The following is an 18,965-nucleotide window of genomic DNA, read 5'->3' as shown; positions in this document are numbered from 1 at the left end:
CACCGGTGTTTGAAAGTGTCCTTTCCCAAGAGATGCCCCTTCAGAAGTGAGTAACCGGGCTGATCTTCCCGCTCCAAGCCTCAGGCCCCATGAAGAAAGAAGGAAAAAAAGTGGTGTTGTGTTGCCAAAACTGTAGTCCCGACTTGACTGAAGATTGTGTCCAGGTTGCTCCTACTTTTACCGCAATGGTGACCGCCCCCCAGGTGGTTGTCCTAGTCACCAGGAAAGTCCCATGCCTCATGATGGCCACCCCCCAGCCTACCTTAATCCAGTCCCCAGTGAGAAAACACCTAAGCTGTATATAAAGTGAAATATGGAAACACCGGTGACTAACCCCCTCCTTACCTGAGATGAATACTGCACCTTAAGTGTGGTACAGTACCCTGTGGCGACTGAAGCCTAAGGGGCGCCACACTTGCTCAAAAGGTGGACAGGGGAAAGCAGGACTTCAACCAATCACAGACACTGTTACAGAGGGTGGCAGGGTAAGTGACAAATATTCATGGACTATGATCAGACTAGGAAGCAGCGTTACAGCCGCTGGGAATTGTAAGTAGAATTCTCCTGTTTTAATCCCCATAATACTCTGCCAACATTATCCACAGAAACCAAATGTGAGTCAGAAATGCATCCAGGCATCTTCCTCATGCTGTTCCCATTCGGATTCAGTACCTTCCATCCATTTCAGCATTTTTACAGCTCTCTCAGACCTCCTTTCAAGGTCCTTCAGTTTGAGTTTCCCATTGACTTGTATTAGGTTCGTTAGACATGAAGAATACACAAATAATAGAAATTATTCAGCAAAAAGAATCAGAACCTGAACATTTGTCTATTTACCCAGCTCTATACCCTATATGAAAGAATCTACAGGAGAACCTACCGTCCCCATACAGGAATCTGCCACATTAATCCAAATAGAGTCAGCCACGATTTCCCGTCCTGCTCCAGTAAACACCGTGTAGTATGCCAAAATGCGGAATGACGGGATAAATTCTTCTGTTATTGTCTGTATCATAGTCACAAGAGACTGGTCTTTCTCCCTCTTCTGTGTTCCCACACTCATTATTCTACCCTTGTTCATTATCTATAGAAAAAAAAATATTATTACTGAAGATGAATGTATATATTAATATCTTATCTGTTATTTTCTAATTAAAAAATTGTAAATACACAATTAAAGCAACAACATCTGCTAAAGTGCTGTAAAATAATAAAATAAATGTTATTCATTCTGCCAATACTTTTTTTTCAACACAACCCCAATACTGCTCTTTAGTATTTTTTGGACCCAGGTGAGGTTGTACCTTACAATCATTGGCTGTGTCAAGTAATTATTGCTTATTTTATTATTTTATATTTTATTTTACATCATTTTTTATCAGGTCTAAAAAATCCTTCTAAATATAAAATGTATTTCTGGGTTAGAGATCATGACCATAACTATATAATGGATCTGTGTTGTACAAATTCATGCTACGACACTTATAAAAGTCTATGGGCCAAACATATAATTTTTTTTTAGGCATATGACAAGGCAGTTTGAAGTTTTAAAAACATTTCGGCCATTTCTCTCATAGGAGATGAAATTTGATTTATTTTGCTTGTTTGTGTTTAGTCTCTGGAAAGGGTTAAGAAAAAGTTTGCATCTCGCCCCTCACCTAGCTCTCCCCTAGCTCGCTTCCTCTTTTTGACCCCAATTTGTACCGCCCCAGCGTCAGCAGCCAAGACTGCTCGGATACGGATCTGCAGTGGCTCGAGGGTCTCCGGACCCGGGAGGGTTTGTGAGGCCACTCGAAATAAAATGGGGGTATTTACAAGGGGTTTGTGTGTTTAGAGTTCGTGACGCCAACCACGATGTGTGGTAAGGTGGAATACCACCGCTGCTGTTGGGAGCGCCCAGTGGCAATGGGATGGCAGCCAGGTGTTTAACCCCTCCATTGGTAGAGGAAATGTCCCGGGGCTCGGTGATGGTAGTAAGGGGATACCGTTGGGGAGGTAAGGGTCACTGCGTACTCACTCAGTCCAATAACGCTGACAACTTGTAAACCGAAATTCTGAGCACCGCTGCAGCAGGGAGGGAGCATGGATCCCGTGCCCGATGGTGTTGCTTGTTAGCCTCTGACCTTTCCTTTAGCACCTTCTTTACTGGTTGACCTCTGTAGTATAGCACTAGTCGGGTCCAGATCACCCGTATGGCTCACGGAATGAGCTTGTGTCGCGGGCGGGGAGGGGGCCGCTGCGCTCACCACGCTCGGGTCCGGCGCTGCTGCAGCTGCTTGGTGGCTCGAGCGGTGGGCCGGATCCGGGGACTCGAGCGGCGCTCCTCGCCCGTGAGTGAAAAGGGGATGGTTTGGTTTGGTGATGTTGTCCTTGACGCCACCCACGGTTGTGGTGAGGTTGGGACACCACCGCTGCTCTAGACGGGGATCCCGGGAGCGATGACAGGGAGCAGCCGAGATGTTTTTCTCTCCCCTCCGTGGGTAGGGGGATTTGGTGGTCCCGGGGCCCGATGATGGTGACTGAAAGGTGAATAGCGGGGTTTGGTGAGGTGCAGGGTCAGCGCGGTGCCAGGCGGCACGGTGGTACTCACTCAGCCAATAACGTATACGGAGTCTCTGGTAAAACAAACGGCTCGATGGATGGATCCCGCAGCCGGCTGCGGTGTTTTTCCCCTGACCCCAGGTTGGTAGTGTAAGTCCTTTCCTGCACCTTCTTGTACGCTCCTCCTGTGCTCCGGTTTCCAGCTAGCTCCCCGGTTCGGTACCGGACAGGTCACCACCCTGTCCCGGCTACCTACGGTTCCACCAAGACTGTCTTCCCGGCTCCCGCAGACGGCCACTACCGACTGCCTTACTGGCTACACGAGGGCCCTAGGCTCCAACCTAGGCCCCAGTCTGCGTCTGCCTCTCTGCAGACCTCCTCTCTCTTCCTCTGCCTGGACTTGTCTGTGTTGTTTCCTGCCTCAGACCAGCTAGACTCCTCGGTGGGCGTGTCCATCTGCCTGACTCTGCCCACCTGGTGTGTCTGTCTGAACCCGAGGGAGGAAATCAGGTCTCACTGGAGATGACTGCTGTGACCTGCTGGGGGTGGGCGTGTGTATTTGTTGTTACCTGTGGCCCCTGGCTAGTCCAGGGCGCCACATTCCCCCTTGGTTAAATGCAGACCGTCCGCGGGCTGCCCGTCCATCACCGGTTTTATTTTCACAACTGAAAAAGAAAATAAACAAGCATGTTCAGAAATCTTCCCTTACGGGAGGCATATCACTTCAACCGTTGCAACAACAATAAAACACTTTTAATAATAACAACAGAACGGGTCCTTCAGTCACCCACCCAAACAACCTGGCCCTGATGCTGCCCCTAAGAAGTGGGCAGCACCCCTTGACCCCAGTCCAGGAACGGGCCCAGATTTGTTAACGGGACGGGTACTTCGCTGCCGTTGCGGACAGGCGGACTGCCAGAGCCGTCGTCATCTCTGTTGCGGCCGGGCGGACTGCCGGGGCCGTTGTCATCAGCGGTGCGGCCGGGATGGAAGCCGGGGCCGGTGGCAGGGCGGTGACAAAGGTAAGGCCTGGGGACCCCAGGTCTGGGCCCTCCCTCGCAGACGCTGCGAGCTCCGCTACCAGTGACAGGGGTAACGGGTCAGTCAGGGCGTTGGCCGCGGGCATGGGCACTGAGATTTCAGCGGTGCCGGACGGACGGGACATCTCGTGCAGCGGTGCTCCAGGAACCAAATACTTGCAGAGTCCTGGCGTCCCTGCTTCCACAGCTGCGGTTCACATGCGGCCGGACGCCATCCGTCCCCCCTAGGTCTTTTTCCGGCACCTCCTCTTCAGGGGCGGAGCTTCGGCTTTCGCGCCTCCACTGCTCGGGAAGACGCTCGAGCGGGGAACTTTTTGCGTCCAAGATGGCGGCTTCTGAAAATTTTCGGCCGGACACCTCTGGCGGGACACAAGGCACACTTCTACCAGGCAGTAGAATGGTAAGATCCTGTTCATGACGCCAAGTTGTTGCGGGCGGGGAGGGGGCCGCTGCGCTCACCACTCTCGGGTCCGGCGCTGCTGCTGCTGCTCGGTGGCTCGAGCTGTGGGCCGGATCCGGGGACTCGAGCGGCCTCCTCGCCCGTGAGTGAAAAGGGGATGGTTTGGGGATGTTGTCCTTGATGCCACCCACGGTTGTGGTGAGGTTGGAACACCACCGCTGCTCTAGACGGGGATCCCGGGAGCGATGACAGGGACCAGCCGAGATGTTTTTCTCACCCCTTCGTGAGTAGGGGGATTTGGTGGTCCCGGGGCCCGATGATGGTGACTGAAAGGTGGATAGCGGGGTTTGGTGAGGTGCAGGGTCAGCCCGGTGCCAGGCGGCACGGTGGTACTCACTCAGCCAATAACGTATACGGAGTCTCTGGTAAAACAAACGGCTGGATGGACGGGTCCCGCAGCCGGCTGCGGTGTTTTTCCCCTGACCCCAGGTTGGTAGTGTAAGTCCTTTCCTGCACCTTCTTGTACGCTCCTCCTGTGCTCCAGTTTCCAGCTGGCTCCCCGGTTCGGTACCGGACGGGTCACCACCCTGTCCCGGCTACCTACGGTTCCACCAAGACTGTCTTCCCGGCTCCCGCAGACGGTCACTACCGACTGCCTGACTGGCTACACGAGGGCCCTAGGCTCCAACGGTCCTGTCCTGAGGTAACTGTTGAAACCTTTGGAGGGGCTAGCTACAAATTGACAGGGTATCTGTCCCTAGGCCACCTTGGCTTTCAAGGTCTTTAGTAAACTAAGAAACTGCTATTAGGCCATGTGTGCACATTGCGTTTTTCATGCGTTTCCGCAGCGTTTTGAACTGCAGCATTTTAATGCAAAAATGCATGTAAAATGCAGCCAAAATGCAGCAAATACGCTATAAAAACGCATGCGTATTTCCTGCGTTTATGTGGTCAAAACCAAATTTGACAATGATAAATTCTGCCAGAGGATGCGTTCATTTCTGCATGGTACTGAAGACAACGTGCGCACATGGCCTTAGTCTTTTCATAAGGATCAGTGAAATTGCCCAGGAGCTTAGTGACTTGATTGAGTGTGGAAACTTCTAGAAAAAACAGTGAGTTTTCCCTCAGGATTCAAGTTACCTGCTTGCCAGAAGGGATTAAAGATCCAGCATTTTCTTGTCTTGAAAATCCCAGTATTTGAAGACACCTATTTCTAGGTAGGAAGTAGTGGCAGGAGGAATACACGACCACCACACAGCAGAGAAACTCTCATTGGGGCAGGTCAGACCACCATCATTGTGAAGGAATTATCCGGACTGTTCTGCAGTAAAAGTTCCCTGACCTGTCTCTGACTGAATTATTCTCTGCTGTGCCATCCCTACCCCAACATCCCCAGGAACCAACCCTAGGTGGGGGGCGAGGAGACAACCCTCTGGCACTGTGCATCACCTCCTAACTCCTGGGGACCTTCAGCAGTACCCGGCCATACCAAAGCCGAACATCCCAACTGGTGTCACAAACTCTTTATTTATTTTATTATTTTTCTCTCCCCCTTTTAATATTATTTTTAACCCTGTCACATGCGCCCGGTATGGCCACATTGCCACTCGGACCCACCACCGTGACATCAGAGGTCTACCGGGGGAGTGTCATGGGCGGGGGCCGGCTTCCCCGTCGCGGGGGCTGCTCGGGGAGATCGCGCCTGGATCCGGTGCCTTCTCCTCGGTGGCTCGAGTGGGGCCGGAGCTCGAGCAGCGCTCCTCGCCCACGAGTGAAAAGGGGATTTGGGATTGGTTTTTGGGATGGACAGAGTTTGTGACACCGCCCACGGGTTGTGGGGATGGTGGACACCACCGCTGCTGGTGACGGGGTTCCCGGGAGCGATGGCAGGGAGCAGCTAGGTGTTGACCCCTCCGTGGGTAGGGGCTGTTGGTCACGGGGCCCGGTGGCTGGTTGGATTCCCGTAGAATGAGGCTTGCAGGGTGCAGGGTCGCGGTGCAGCGCGGCGTGGTGCCGGATGGCATTGGTTTACTCACTCAGACACAGATGGACAGAGTCTCTGGTAAACCAAACGGCTGGGTGGGCGGGGCCCGCAGCCGGCTGCAGTGTTTCCCTGGATGGGTTGATGGTGGCTGTCGTTTCCCTGCACCTGTGTTTGTATGTTGACTCCAATGCCTGGACACCGGTAGTCCGCTCCCCGACGTATATGTGCCGGGGGAGCCCCTTTGCCCGCAGACGCTGGCCCTTTGGATCTCTGGCCCTTGGCGGTGGCACTTATCCGTAATGGTTGGGCTGTTGCCTTCAATCGGGACTTGGTTGGGAATGAACCCCGGAGGTCCAGACTGCAATCAGAGAATTTGACTAGAGGTTGGCTTTAAGCCTAGTCAGGGTCTGAGTACCCTGCTTGGTGCTTGGCTCCAATCGGCTCCCCGGTTCGGTACCGGCGGGCCACCGCCCGACCCCGGTCCTACGGTTCCGCTGACCTTCGCCAACTCCTGCAGACGGCCACCACCGTCTGCCGACCTTGCTGGAAGTGCCCGGGCTCAGACCCAGACACACACAGTTCTTGCTCCTCACTCACTACAAACCACAACTGGACTGACTGACTATGTTTTTCCCGCCTCCAGGCTGTGAACTCCTCGGTGGGCGGGGCCAACTGACTGGCTCCGCCCCACCTGGTGTGGACATCAACCCTGGAGGGTGGCAACAAGGATATAATGTTTGACTGGTGTGACCTGTTCAGGGAAGGGGGTGTATGGTGTTGTGTAGTGACCTGTGACCCCTGGGGTCCAGGGCGTCACATGAGCACCAAAATTCTCAAATGCTCGTTACTCAATTCAAGCTGGTTAGATGCTCGGATGAGCTTGAAGTGAGGAACGAGCATTTTGGAAAGTTAATGATTGGCCTGTTCTGGTTTCTGCCCACATACAGTTAACTATAAACAGCGCATTCCGGATGGAAGAGACAGCAGGTTTGTTTTTTTCCAGACACACTACATCCGAAAACATTGTTTTATCCCTAGTGAGAGCCATTAAGAGACTGCGAATAGCTCTCCCTAGGGTATCTGTACATGTCCAGTTAAGCCAGCCTGTGCATTGTGGTTGTTGTGTCACGAATGAAATATCTGAGCCACGTTTCATGAGTACCCAAGCATCCCAACTTTTGATTGAGTAATGAGCAGTGCAGCATGCTCGTTCATCACTAATAAGGACTAGTGAGCATTGGATACATTGAAGTGTGCCGCCCCCGTGCCAGCAGCCGAGCTGCTCGGATCCGGGTTCTCAGTGGCTCGAAGGTCTCCAGACCCGGGGGTCGTACGGCCACTCAAATGAAGGGGGTTATTTACAAGGGGTTTTATAGAGTTTGTGACGCCACCCGTGGTGTGTGGTAATGTGGCGTACCACCACTGCAGTTGGGAGTACCTGGGTGCGATGGAATGGGGCAGCCAGGTGTTAGAACCCTCCACGGATAGGAGGAATGCCCCGGGACTCGGTGATGGTGTTTGGGGAGTGCCGTTGGGTGTGAAGGGGTCACTTTCGTACTCACTCAGTCCAGTAAGCTGACACCGACAACTGGATAAACCAAAGTTCTGAACACCGCTGCTACTGAGGGGAGCTAGTTCGGGTACCGTCCCCAATGGCACTGCCTGGTGATCTGTGACCTTCCTCCTGGCACTAAGTTTACTTCTCTGTTGGTCCCGGTAGTATGAAACTAGTCGGGTCCCGCTCCCCACTATGGCTAAGTGTGGGAGCTTGCTCTCAGGGTTCACACTTGGGATTTTCTGGACCGTTTTGGTGGAAAGTCCTATCCCCCTCGTTGCGCTAGTACCCCGATTTTGGAGTGGGAGGAGAGCGGATCTTGAAGGCTCCGTTCTCGTCGGGTAAATTGTCAGGTTGCCTGAAGCTACTCCCTGACATAGGGTCCACGTACCCCGTAGTGCCTGGTCCCAGCCCGGTGATGGTACAAGGCCGCCAGCTGTACTCCTCGACAGTTCTGTGCCCCTTGTCACGATCCCCTGCGACCGGGGGTCCAGCTTCTCTAGGCCCAGACCGCCGTCTGCTACCTAGGTAGGTTCCAAGGAGCCCGGCTCCTGACCTCCTCTCTCCTTCACTTCCAACATTTCACTACTTACTACTGACACTCCTGACCTCCCCTTAACCAACCCCCTAAGTGGGCGACCCTATTCCACTCAGACTGTTCACTGGTGTGTCTGGTGCGTGTGGTGCAGAGTGTACCTAGGATTTTAATTAGCTGTTGTAGGCAACACCATGTAGTTGGGGGCCCGTATCCAAGAAGGATGTGGATATTGCAAGGGAGGGAAGACTGTACAATACCCTGTGACGGCCTGATAGGCCAGGGGTGTCACAGAAGGATGTAGACTACTAAAGCCAAAAGAGAAGACCAGAGCCAGAGAGAGAAAATGAATGAGCGGGGATTAGGCACGAATCTCCGGTGCCAACAGGTAGCAGAAGAAGTGAATTGACTGATATTTTTTTGTAACTCCCTCCAATTATAATAAGCAAGGATGTGGAGAAACGCAAGGATGTGGAGAAACGTAATAGAAAAATAAACAGCTTTTTCCAGCAATTTCTTTTGAGCACATTTAACACAAATCGAATTTCGAAGCCAAATTTTGAATAAGTCTGGCAAATCAAATTTTGTTATGCGGGCGTCACGCGGTATGATATATCGGGCAATATGTCGTTGGGGTCACGGCGTAAGTGGCGCACATCCGGCATCGTTTTATATATCGTAGCATGTCACAGCTACGAGCGACGGTGAATAAGCAAAATTACTCACCTTATCATTGCTCATTAACACTTCGCTCATTTTCAAAAAGTTGTTTCTTCTTCTGCGCGCCGGTTGTTCATCGTTCCCGGGGCAGCACACGTCGCTTCGTGTGACACCACGGGACAGGAATGACAAACACAGCTTACCTGCGTCCCGCCAGCAATGCGGAAGGAAGGAGGTGGGCGGGATGTTTACGTCCCGCTCATCTCCGCCCCTCCTCTGCTATTGGCCGGCCTCTGTGTGACGTCGCTGTGACGCCGAACGTCCCTCCCCCTTCAGGAAGTGGATGTTCGCCGCCCGCAGCGAGGTCGTCCGGGAGGTAAGTGCGTGTGACGGGAGTTAACGACTTTGTGCGCCACGGGCAACAAAACGACGGGGGCGGGTACGATAGATCGTCCCGTGTGACGCCCGCATTAGATTCATTCATCTCTTCCCGGCAATCATCTTATTATTGCAATCCTTTTTTAACAAAAAGGTATTTTTGAAAGCAGATGCAAATTTTATTGATGACTCTCGATGAACTTCTTACAGTGACCTGTTAATTCCAGTGACATAAGTTACTATATTTTATGCATAAAATAATAAAATGGAGAAGATTTAGGTTGGATGAGACAATTTACCACATAGTTGAATTGGTTGATCTGGTTTTGAACAGTGGGAACAATATTCCGGATATTAAAGCTGATAACCGCATTTTGTCCTAAATTTAGTTCCCCTCCTGTGACACTGAGATGTAAGTAATTGCCACCAATGGGTCTATATGCAGAGGCCACCATGGTGGCAGAAGCTTGTTGGTCCTTCTTTAAATTTTCATCTGTTGTTGATACCTAGAAAGAAAAAGAAGGAAAAGGGTGTCTAAAATGGATGACTGTCAAAGTTATACAGTATATTGCTATTGTTATATGATGCTAGTCGAAATTTATGATAGTAATAGTAGACAACAATATGAAGCATATATGAATATTAGGCTCTGTTCATATCTTAACTGTCCATAATTGTGTCTACTTGACTTTAAAGCTGTGTTTAGATTTCTAAATTTTGCTATGCAAAGTGATGGTAACTTTTATTCAAGGTCCCCACCGATTAAGAAGAGCAACCAAGATGGTAGAAGATCTGCAAACCAGACAAACATATGAAGAATGGCTAAAGAACTAGGATTGTTTAGTTTGACAAAAGAGGAGGCTGAGAGGAGACTTAATAGCGGTCTACAAATATCTGAAAGGAAGTCACAGAGCAGAGGGAACCAACCTATTTTCATTAGCACAAGGAAGTACAAGAAGCAATGGGATGAAACTTAAAAGAAGGAGACTCAGATTAGACATTAGGAAAAACTTTGACAGTGAGGGCAGTCAGGGAGTGGAACAGGTGACCACGAGAGGTAGTGAGGGCAGTCAGAAAGTGGAACAGGCTACCACGGGAGGTAGTGATGGCAGTCAGAGAGAAGAACAGGCTACCATGGGAGCTAGTGAGGGCAGTCAGGGAGTGGAACAGGCTACCAACGAGAGGTAGTGATGACAGTCAGAGAGAAGAACAGGCTACCATGGGAGGTAGTGAGGGCAGTCAGGGAGTGGAACAAGTGACCACGAGAGGTAGTGAGGGCAGTCAGAGAGAAGAACAGGCTACCAACGTGAGGTAGTGAGGGCAGTCAGAGAGTGGAACAGGCTACCACGGGAGGCAGTGAGCTCTCCATCAATGGAAATCTTCAAGCAGAAACTGGATAAACATATAGCTGGGATGATTTAGGAAAGTCTGCCCTTGCAGGGGGTTGGACCCGATGGCCCTTGAGGTCCCTTCCAGCTCTACCATTCTATCATTCTATGATTAGGTTTTTCTTCCACTAATCTCTCAACTTTGAACCTGTTTTGTTCACATTTTAAACATTTTGTGTTATCTTGGTTTATACTTATTAACAACATGTCAAAAAATTAAAAATATTACTGTAATCTTCAGCTGGTTTTGATCTGAGGGAGTGTTCAGGGTCAACTGAATGGTTCCATCTTCCTGAGTTATTCCTTTCGCATTTCCTGGATTTGCTACAATCGGGATACGATGAGCCGGAGACCCGTCAGGGTTAGTGACAAACACCTTAAATAAATAAAGGAAAAAAAAAATACAGTTTTCTTTTAAAGACAAAAATCAACGGTGTTCCAATTATATTTTTGTATATACAACCCCTTTAAAAAGAATTTGTCAGTCGAAAGCTACACTTCAAACTAACCCCATAGCCTTTGAGGAGATGGAACAACAATAAACCTTTTATGTCTGCACTGTCCCTATGTAAGAGAGAGCACACACATCACATTCCCCTCTCTGTTCCCATTACTTTTAACACATGTACAACTGCGCAAAGTCAGCAGCAAGGAGAGAGTGATGAATCTGTTAGTCCAAATCTACACTTCAAACTAATCCCATAGCCTTTGAGGGGATGGGCAACAATACACCTCAGTTATGTCTGCACTGTCCTTATGTAAGAGACAGCAAACACATCACTTTCTCCTCTCTGTAGCCATTACTCGCAACACAGCTACACCTGAGCAATGTCAGCAGCAAGAAGAGAGTGATTAATCTATTAGTTTAAATCTTCATTTCATTCTAAAGCGGGATTTACACGCTGCGATCTCGCTAGCGGGATCGCAAGCGATCGTACCTGCCCCCGTCGGTTGTGCAACATGGGCAAATCGCTGCCTGTGCCGCACAACCTCGCTTAACCCCATCACACGCACTTACCTGCCCTGCGACATCGCTCTGGCCGGCGAACCGCCTCCTTTCTAAGGGGGCGGTTCATGCGGCGTCACAGCGACGTCACACGGCAGGCGTCCAATAGAAGCGGAGGGGCAGAGATGAGCGGCCGGAACATCCCGCCCACCTCCTTCCTTCCGCATTGACGGCGGGAGGCAGGTAAGCTGCAGTTCATCGTTCCCGGGGTGTCACACGGAACGACGTGTGCTGCCTCGGGAACGATGAACAACCAGAGCAGAGAAGGACGTTCAATTTTTTGAAAATGAGCGATGTGTCAATGAGCAATGAAAAGGTGAGTCATTCACAGTCGCTCAATTGTGTTACACGGTACGATATATCAAACGAGGCCGGATGTGCATCACTTATAACGTGACCCCGACGACATATCGTTAGATATATCGTAGTGTGTAAAGCGGCCTTAACTCCATAGCCTTTGAGGGGATGGAGCAACAACACAAATTGTTCTTATAGTTTTGAAATCCATTCCTACACTGCTCCTAAAAAGAACTTTATTGTACTATGTAAATTACATTACTCATTGCAACCTTGGTATGGGTAAATGCCTTTGTACACCATTTTTACCTTTTGTATAGATTAACAGCACAATATTCTATATTAATTGATATTGCTGACTTGTCCAGATCAATTGCTCAGTTATGTCTACACTGTCCATGTGCAAGGGAAAGCACGTGCAATGTCAGCAGCGAGGAGAGAGCGATGTGCATGATCTCTGCTGCACTGAAGGGATAGCAAAGAAGATTAGAAATGACAGCAGAGAGGAAAGAGTGATATTCTCTTCTGCACAGGGACAAAGCATATAACAGAGGTTTATAACATAAAAAGAGTGGTGGTAATCTAAATAATTTGATGAAATGATGCACTAAGGCATTTACACTCACCAAGGGAGAACTGCCACATTCATTGGCACAGTGCAATAAGGTTATTTTTCAGGTTAATAGGGAATAGATTGGAAAATGAGCTCCATCTTGTATATATGGCTATGTGGTTACTTTGAAGTAAAAATTTATTTCAGATTACTTTGATAAATGATTTTTATAATCAAATCTCTATGAACTACAATAAAGATTAGCCTTATGACTCCATGACATTTATACATTCAGCCTACAATACACCAGGAGCCAGATGTGACCATTCAGAAAACAGAGGTGGAACGTGTCTTCTTTCTGCCTCATTCTAGCCAGTAAGCCAGTGCATACTGGTGTCATGAGTGTATCTCGCTCGGGGGAGACCCCCAGTGAATCTGTTTTCAGACGTTCACAGAGCCTCCCTACTGGCAGGTCCACTACTGTTATTTAATAACATCTACTTCTTTGTGGTGCTGTAAGGGTTAAATACCCTATCCTGCCTGGCTGCAGGCTGTAGCTGCCAATCTCAGGTGTGGCTATTTGGGATTACTCCCCTTCCCTATTTAAGTCATGTGATCTGATCACATGAGGCCTGTTATAGAAATGTAATCCTCCTTTCCATGTGGTCACCTTTGGAAGGAGCCTGTTCTGGAAGAAGTCTGTCGTGTTGTGTGCTGCACTGAAGCCGCCTGGAGAGGTTTTCCTTTTCATGTTTATTTCTCCTGTTTGTATTCCCTTCCTTGTGTTTCTGTACTGTAGTGGCGACTCTAATGATCTTGTTGGCCTACGCACTAGCCAAAATGAGTGGAGGGCTAGCTGAGGGCCTAAAGGTATCCGGCTTGGCGACAGGTTGCAAGAACCTGTATAGGTATGCTAGGGAGGTCAGAAGTCAGCTTGTGGTGAGTTCACGAGGTGTCCCCTCACCCCTCTCCCTAGTGGCAGGTACGTCCGCTGTATCATGACCCATGTGTTCCCTGTGTGTTGTAACATCTTCTGGGAGTTTACCAGGTACTAGGTAAACCCCACTAGTCACGTGCGTGATAACTGGTTTTGTAACTGTTTAGGAGGGCACAGACTGTGATTTCCTATATAGAGAGACACTGCAAAGAAACAGACCATGTGTTATACATATATTTTCAGTGGGTCCCTATGATAAATAGATGTCTATAGATAGACATACTATCTAGATAGGTGGATCTAAATAGATCCACCTATACCATCCAAACTATATAGATAGTAAATAGATCCACCTTTACCATCCAAACTATTGGGCACATACCTCCTGAATGTATACCCGGACAGTATCCAAAATGGTAGTGTGAACTTATCCTTAGATTGCAGATTTATCCATAAATATAAATTTGTGAAGGCCTAGGCTATGAATCGTTTGTCCAGTATAATAATAAAATAATCTGTCCTTTGAATGTTTTAGGTATTGCTTCTCCACATATAAATAACTGAAATATTAACGGAATGTATAAGCAAAACAAATTATGCTCAGGGCTAAGTAGAATAAGTTTTAGTTTATGAATAAGTAACTGACATTCATGAATGCAAGAGATAGTTATCTGTGGTTTCAGATGGTTAACTAGCATTCTTCTATTCATGGAGGAATGCTTATCTGTAGTTTCAAATAAGTGACTGACATTCATGAATGGAAGAGAATAAGTAACTGACATTGTTCCATTCATAGACTCTCATCTATGTCTAAACACACTTGAATGTTTTGCTAACGAATGTTGCTAAGACTGTTCAGACAAGGAATGAACTATGCCCGGCTAGCTGGTTGGTTAACAGATAACAAGGATGTATTGATTAAGCTGTATATATATGCTATGTTTTGAATACAAGGGTCAGAAGAGCATTGAGCTTCTCCCAGATAGAGACATGTCTCTGTGTGGTCATTTCTCCTGATTCATCTGCACAGTTCTGATTTGGAATCCTTTTCCGAAACCCTGAGAGAGAGACTCCCTGGAGGTCTCCCCCAACAAATTTACCCTAAATTGCACCATATACATAAGAAAACTGCAGGTATGAGCTCTTAAATTTGGATATATTAAAGGTTTGCCATGTCCCTTTACATCATTGGATGTTGAAGAAAAAAGTTTCCACAAGATTGAAAGATGTTATCATCTTATTTATTTTTTATTTTAATATTTTGTTTTTACCCCAATTTCTTTGATTGATATGAGGGGATCAGGCGAAATTCTAATTTGCCTGTTCATACAGATCTTTCGAGAAAATTCAATCCACGGAGAGCATAAAAAACATAAGATATAAAACATAACAAAGTCCTTATACTCATAAGCAGCTCAACACTCTGGCTCCTCCACCCCTCATCTTCACCCATTTCCTTTCCAGCACCAATAAGGCCCAAGAAGGTTGTGCGCAAGCACTCACAAGGTCACAATGTCATAGCATCATGATTAGAGATGGGCAAATAGTGAAATATTTGGGTTCGGATTATGCTTACCGAATAATGAGTACTATTCCAGTATTCATAACGAGCCTAATTCAAGTCAATGGGGAACCCGAACATTTTTCTTGAAGATTATAGAAAAATGCTCGGGTTCAACAATGATTTGTATTAGGTTTGTTATTTGTGACAAATACTGGAATAGCACTCAGTATTCGGCATACATAATCCGAACCCGAATATTAAGGGTGCTTTATATGCTGCGACATCGCTAATGATATATCGTCGGAGTCACGTCGTTAGTGACGCACATCCGGCGCCGTTAGCGACACCGCAGCGTGTGACACCAAGGAGCGACGATCAACGAGCGCAAAAACGTCAAAAATCGTTGATCGTTGACACGTCGCTCCATTTCATAATATCGTTGGTGGTGTATGCCACTGGTTGTTCGTCGCTCCTGTGGCGTCACACATCGGTATGTGTGACACCGCAGGAACGACGAACATCTCCTTACCTGCGTCCACCGGCAATGAGGAAGGAAGGAAGTGGGCTGCATGTTCCGGCCGCTCATCTCCGCCCCTCCTCTGCTTTTGGGCGGCCACTTAGTGATGCCGCAGTGACGTCGCTATGACGCAGAACACACCTCCCCCTTCCCCCTTGAAGGAGGGATTGTTCGGCGGTCACAGTGACGTCAATGAAAAGTTATGTGCATGTGACGCTACCGTAGCGATATTGTTCGCTACGGCAGCGATCACCAAATGTCGCACGAATGACGGGGCGGGTGCTATCGCACACGACATTGCTAGCTATCGCAAGCTGCGACATCACTAGCAAAAGCTAGCGATGTCGCAGCGTGTAAAGCACCCTTTACACTATTCGCCCAATACTAGTCACGATGTGTGCCATGAACCTCCACAGAACCGTGGAGAGTCTCTTTATAGCTGGAAGTCCCCGCTCAGTTAGAGAAGCCTCGTGATTTCAGTGCTCATGGAGGGAATTAGATGCTGCAATGAGGACTGGATGGGTGATCTGTAAGGTGAATGGTACGTTTTTTTATTATCCTTTTGGTGGCTCCGAAGGGTTCAAACCCATTTGTTGAATCCATGTGAAAACGAATTATAAAACATTCGCATTTTGACAAATTCAGATTTTTATAAAATTGGGCCAGAATAAAATTACACTTGAATATATTTGATTATCTTTATATACAATGTAACACTAAAATTCAAAGCTCTTACCATTAGATTGAAGGGCAATCCTGGCTTGAAATACTTGGATGTTTTTGTGTAAAGAATTTTATATGGAGTTGTCACAATATGAATATTTTCTAGCTCAGTTTCCACCAAATCACTGCCTGCAAGAGAAGTAGCTGCTTAATATATTTACAACATTGTCGATTATGATTAAAAGTGTTGTCCATTGAACACAAGTTATCACTACAGATGGGCCCTAGCTCTAGTGAGAGGGGTAGATGGGACACCTGTAGAGTTGAGCGGATCGGTCATAATCCGGGTCCGGTGGATCCGGACCGGGTTGCCAGCGAAGTCCGGATCCGATCCGGGATCCACGGCCATATAAATCAATGGGGAACGGGAATCGGGACGAGAGAGAGAGAACAAGAGAACGAGAGAACGAGAGAACGAGAGAGAGAGAGAGAAAAAAAAAAAGGGACCGGTTTGTGCACCCCGGATCCTGGGTACTGGTCGGACTCGGATCAGAACCTCGAACCATGCGGATCTGGATTTTTTAGATCCGGGTCCGCTCAACAGTAGACACCTCCTATCCTTACCTGCAGCTGTCATTCTCATAACCAGGCCCTATACATACTCCGCAACTGTCGGTGAGAAGGAACCTGAGACCCTGCGAAAATTCTGTAGTTGCCCTGGCTAGTGCGTTGGCTGGTGGGAGACGCTAGAGCCACTGCTGCACTAATATTACAGAGGGAAAGGTAAGACAAACAGAGGAGACAGCAACAAAAAGGATAAAGTCCGGCTTCTGGAACACTCTTTCACAGCTCCTTCCACCAAGGAGGCCAGAATACAAACGGATTTGTATACTCAGCAAAGATTGCTGGGAAACCCTGCTACTTGAACAAAAAGGGGCTTGGCTGCAAAACAGCTGCAGCTGTCCTGCTCTGCTGGAAAGCTGCTAGCAGCAAAATTGACATTAACTGTTTCAGCACCAAGCAAAATGAAACAACATTTAAATGTAGAGTTCCAGATGGAGATAAGAGGCTCCAGTCCTAAAACTGTCACTTCCGAAAACAGGGAGAGGACCGTGACAGTTACCCCCCTTTAACGAGAGGCCTTAGGACTATCAAGACTGGAAATATCATTGACCTCAAATGTGAACAGGCCCCTTCCATTACCAGTAGGAGGCATCACACATTTTGGGAGTAAGGACCTGTGGACAACGTCATGGGTGTTAAGTGCTAGGGGTAGCTCCAGCAGTAAGACTACAGGGTTAAGAATGTCAGTAACTCTAAAGGTGCCGATAAACCTCAAGCCTAGAACCCCAAATGCAGTCTTCCATCTGATGTTTTTAGTGCGCACACACACACACACACACAGTCTTTCTTACACAGGTCCATACCTGAACGTATGTACCTGGTAGTAGAGGGAAAACGTCTGGTTGAACCTGTGACAAATAGGCCCCCGCATAACACCTCCCCTCATTAGGAAACATACAGCCAGCCAGTAAACCCTAGTCACCCCGCCTTAGGAACAGATAGACACACCAGTGGGCAAGACCAGGTGATTGGGACACGCCCACCCAGTTGTCCAGAAGGCCCAGGGTGGGAAAAACAGTCAGTTGAGTGTTAGAATTCAGTTTGGAGAGGAGTGTGGGCTGGAGCTAGGGGTAGCTCCAGCAGTCAAGTCCAAGTTGAACGGTGCCAGGGTAGGAGCCCTGGTGCCTTGGCTAGGAGGCAGACGGTGGTCTCCGTCAACAGGAGATGGGAAGACGGCTCGGTGGAACCGAGGTGGACTGGGCCAGGGTTGGAGCCCGACGGTACCGACACGGGGAACCGACCCGGAAACTGTAGCACAAAGGGGGGTACTCGGACCCTGAAGCCAGGAACAAGAAACAAGTGGAACTGGTTAATTAACTGATTAAGGCCAAGACTAGAGGTCCTGTCCCACCCAAAGTCCCTCATAGAAGACAACAGCACACCAATTAGGGATAAGAGGTCACCGCCGGGGCCCATAGATCCCACGGGCCAGCGTCTGCAGGCACGGCTCCTTAGGCCACATCCAGCCGGGAGCAGACTCCTGAGTTTTATACTGGGAAAGTCCACCTTACACAACGGTGCAGGAAAAGGATAGAGACTACCAGCCGGGTGGGGGATCCCGAACGCAACCGGCCATGGCACCGGCCACCACCACCTTGGTTTACCAGAGACTTGTGTGTTTTCCTAACAGTGAGTACACCAGCACCCCCTGCGGACGTCATCTCCCCTGCACCAGGGCCACTATCCCTGCCCACGGAGGGGTTAACAACTTGCTGCACAACATCTCCCCCGGGTGACCCGTAACAGCAGCGGTGGTGTCCCACCTCACCACACACCGTTGGTGGCGTCAAGAACCTATTACGGCCTAGCCTGGACATCTACGTCCCCCATCTTATTCGGCGTGTCCGCGAGACCCCCGGGTCCGGAGACCCTCGAGCCACCACCCCTGAAGGCCCGAATCCAAGCACCGCCAGCTGCTGACACGGGGGCGGCACAAACTAACAACAGTGGAGACTCTCTGTCCGTTCAACAGGTACCAAACACATAGTGAGATTGACTACCCTCCCCAATCACCTCTACCGGGGTTGCACTTAGGCCTAAATTTCCTCTGAGGTGGGGGTAGAGCACCCTCTCTTTTCTTAGGCACTTAGGCAGATACTACTAGAAGACAGAGTGGCAAGCTTTTGATAAATTCCACAAAAATGGTAGCACACAGGCACTGAGTTTCACAGAAATCTCCTCAACTGACTACTTCCCCAGACTGCCAAACAATCACAGAGCGATGCCTTTTCAAACAGGGAAATCCCAACATAATGGGAGTCGGCAGACTCTCCAAGACATAGCAGGACAAACATTCACTATTCACTGAGCCCACTCGCAGGTTGATATTAAACACATTATGTGTGAACTCTCTCTGGCTGAGAGGAGCCGAGTCGATAGC

At 48.8% G+C, this 18,965-nt stretch overlaps 1 protein-coding gene across 1 annotated transcript in view; it reads right to left on the bottom strand.

The window, feature by feature from the left end:
* Window positions 1-18,965, bottom strand: part of LOC142302794 (complement C3-like) — a 421,200-nt gene that overhangs the window by 310,354 nt on the left and 91,881 nt on the right. The window contains exons 9-12 of the mRNA XM_075343903.1: window positions 16,035-16,150; window positions 10,714-10,860; window positions 9,396-9,602; window positions 881-1,084 (exon numbers count right to left, since the gene is read on the bottom strand). Coding sequence (XP_075200018.1) covers window positions 881-1,084; window positions 9,396-9,602; window positions 10,714-10,860; window positions 16,035-16,150 — 674 coding nt within the window. The remainder of the gene's footprint in view (window positions 1-880; window positions 1,085-9,395; window positions 9,603-10,713; window positions 10,861-16,034; window positions 16,151-18,965) is intronic.

The sequence above is a fragment of the Anomaloglossus baeobatrachus genome, chromosome 4 (genome assembly GCF_048569485.1).
Source record: "Anomaloglossus baeobatrachus isolate aAnoBae1 chromosome 4, aAnoBae1.hap1, whole genome shotgun sequence".
In the NCBI taxonomy this organism is placed as follows: Eukaryota; Metazoa; Chordata; class Amphibia; order Anura; family Aromobatidae; genus Anomaloglossus; species Anomaloglossus baeobatrachus.
The sequence above is the reverse complement of the archived record's forward strand: the minus strand, read 5'-3'. Positions and strand labels throughout refer to the sequence as shown.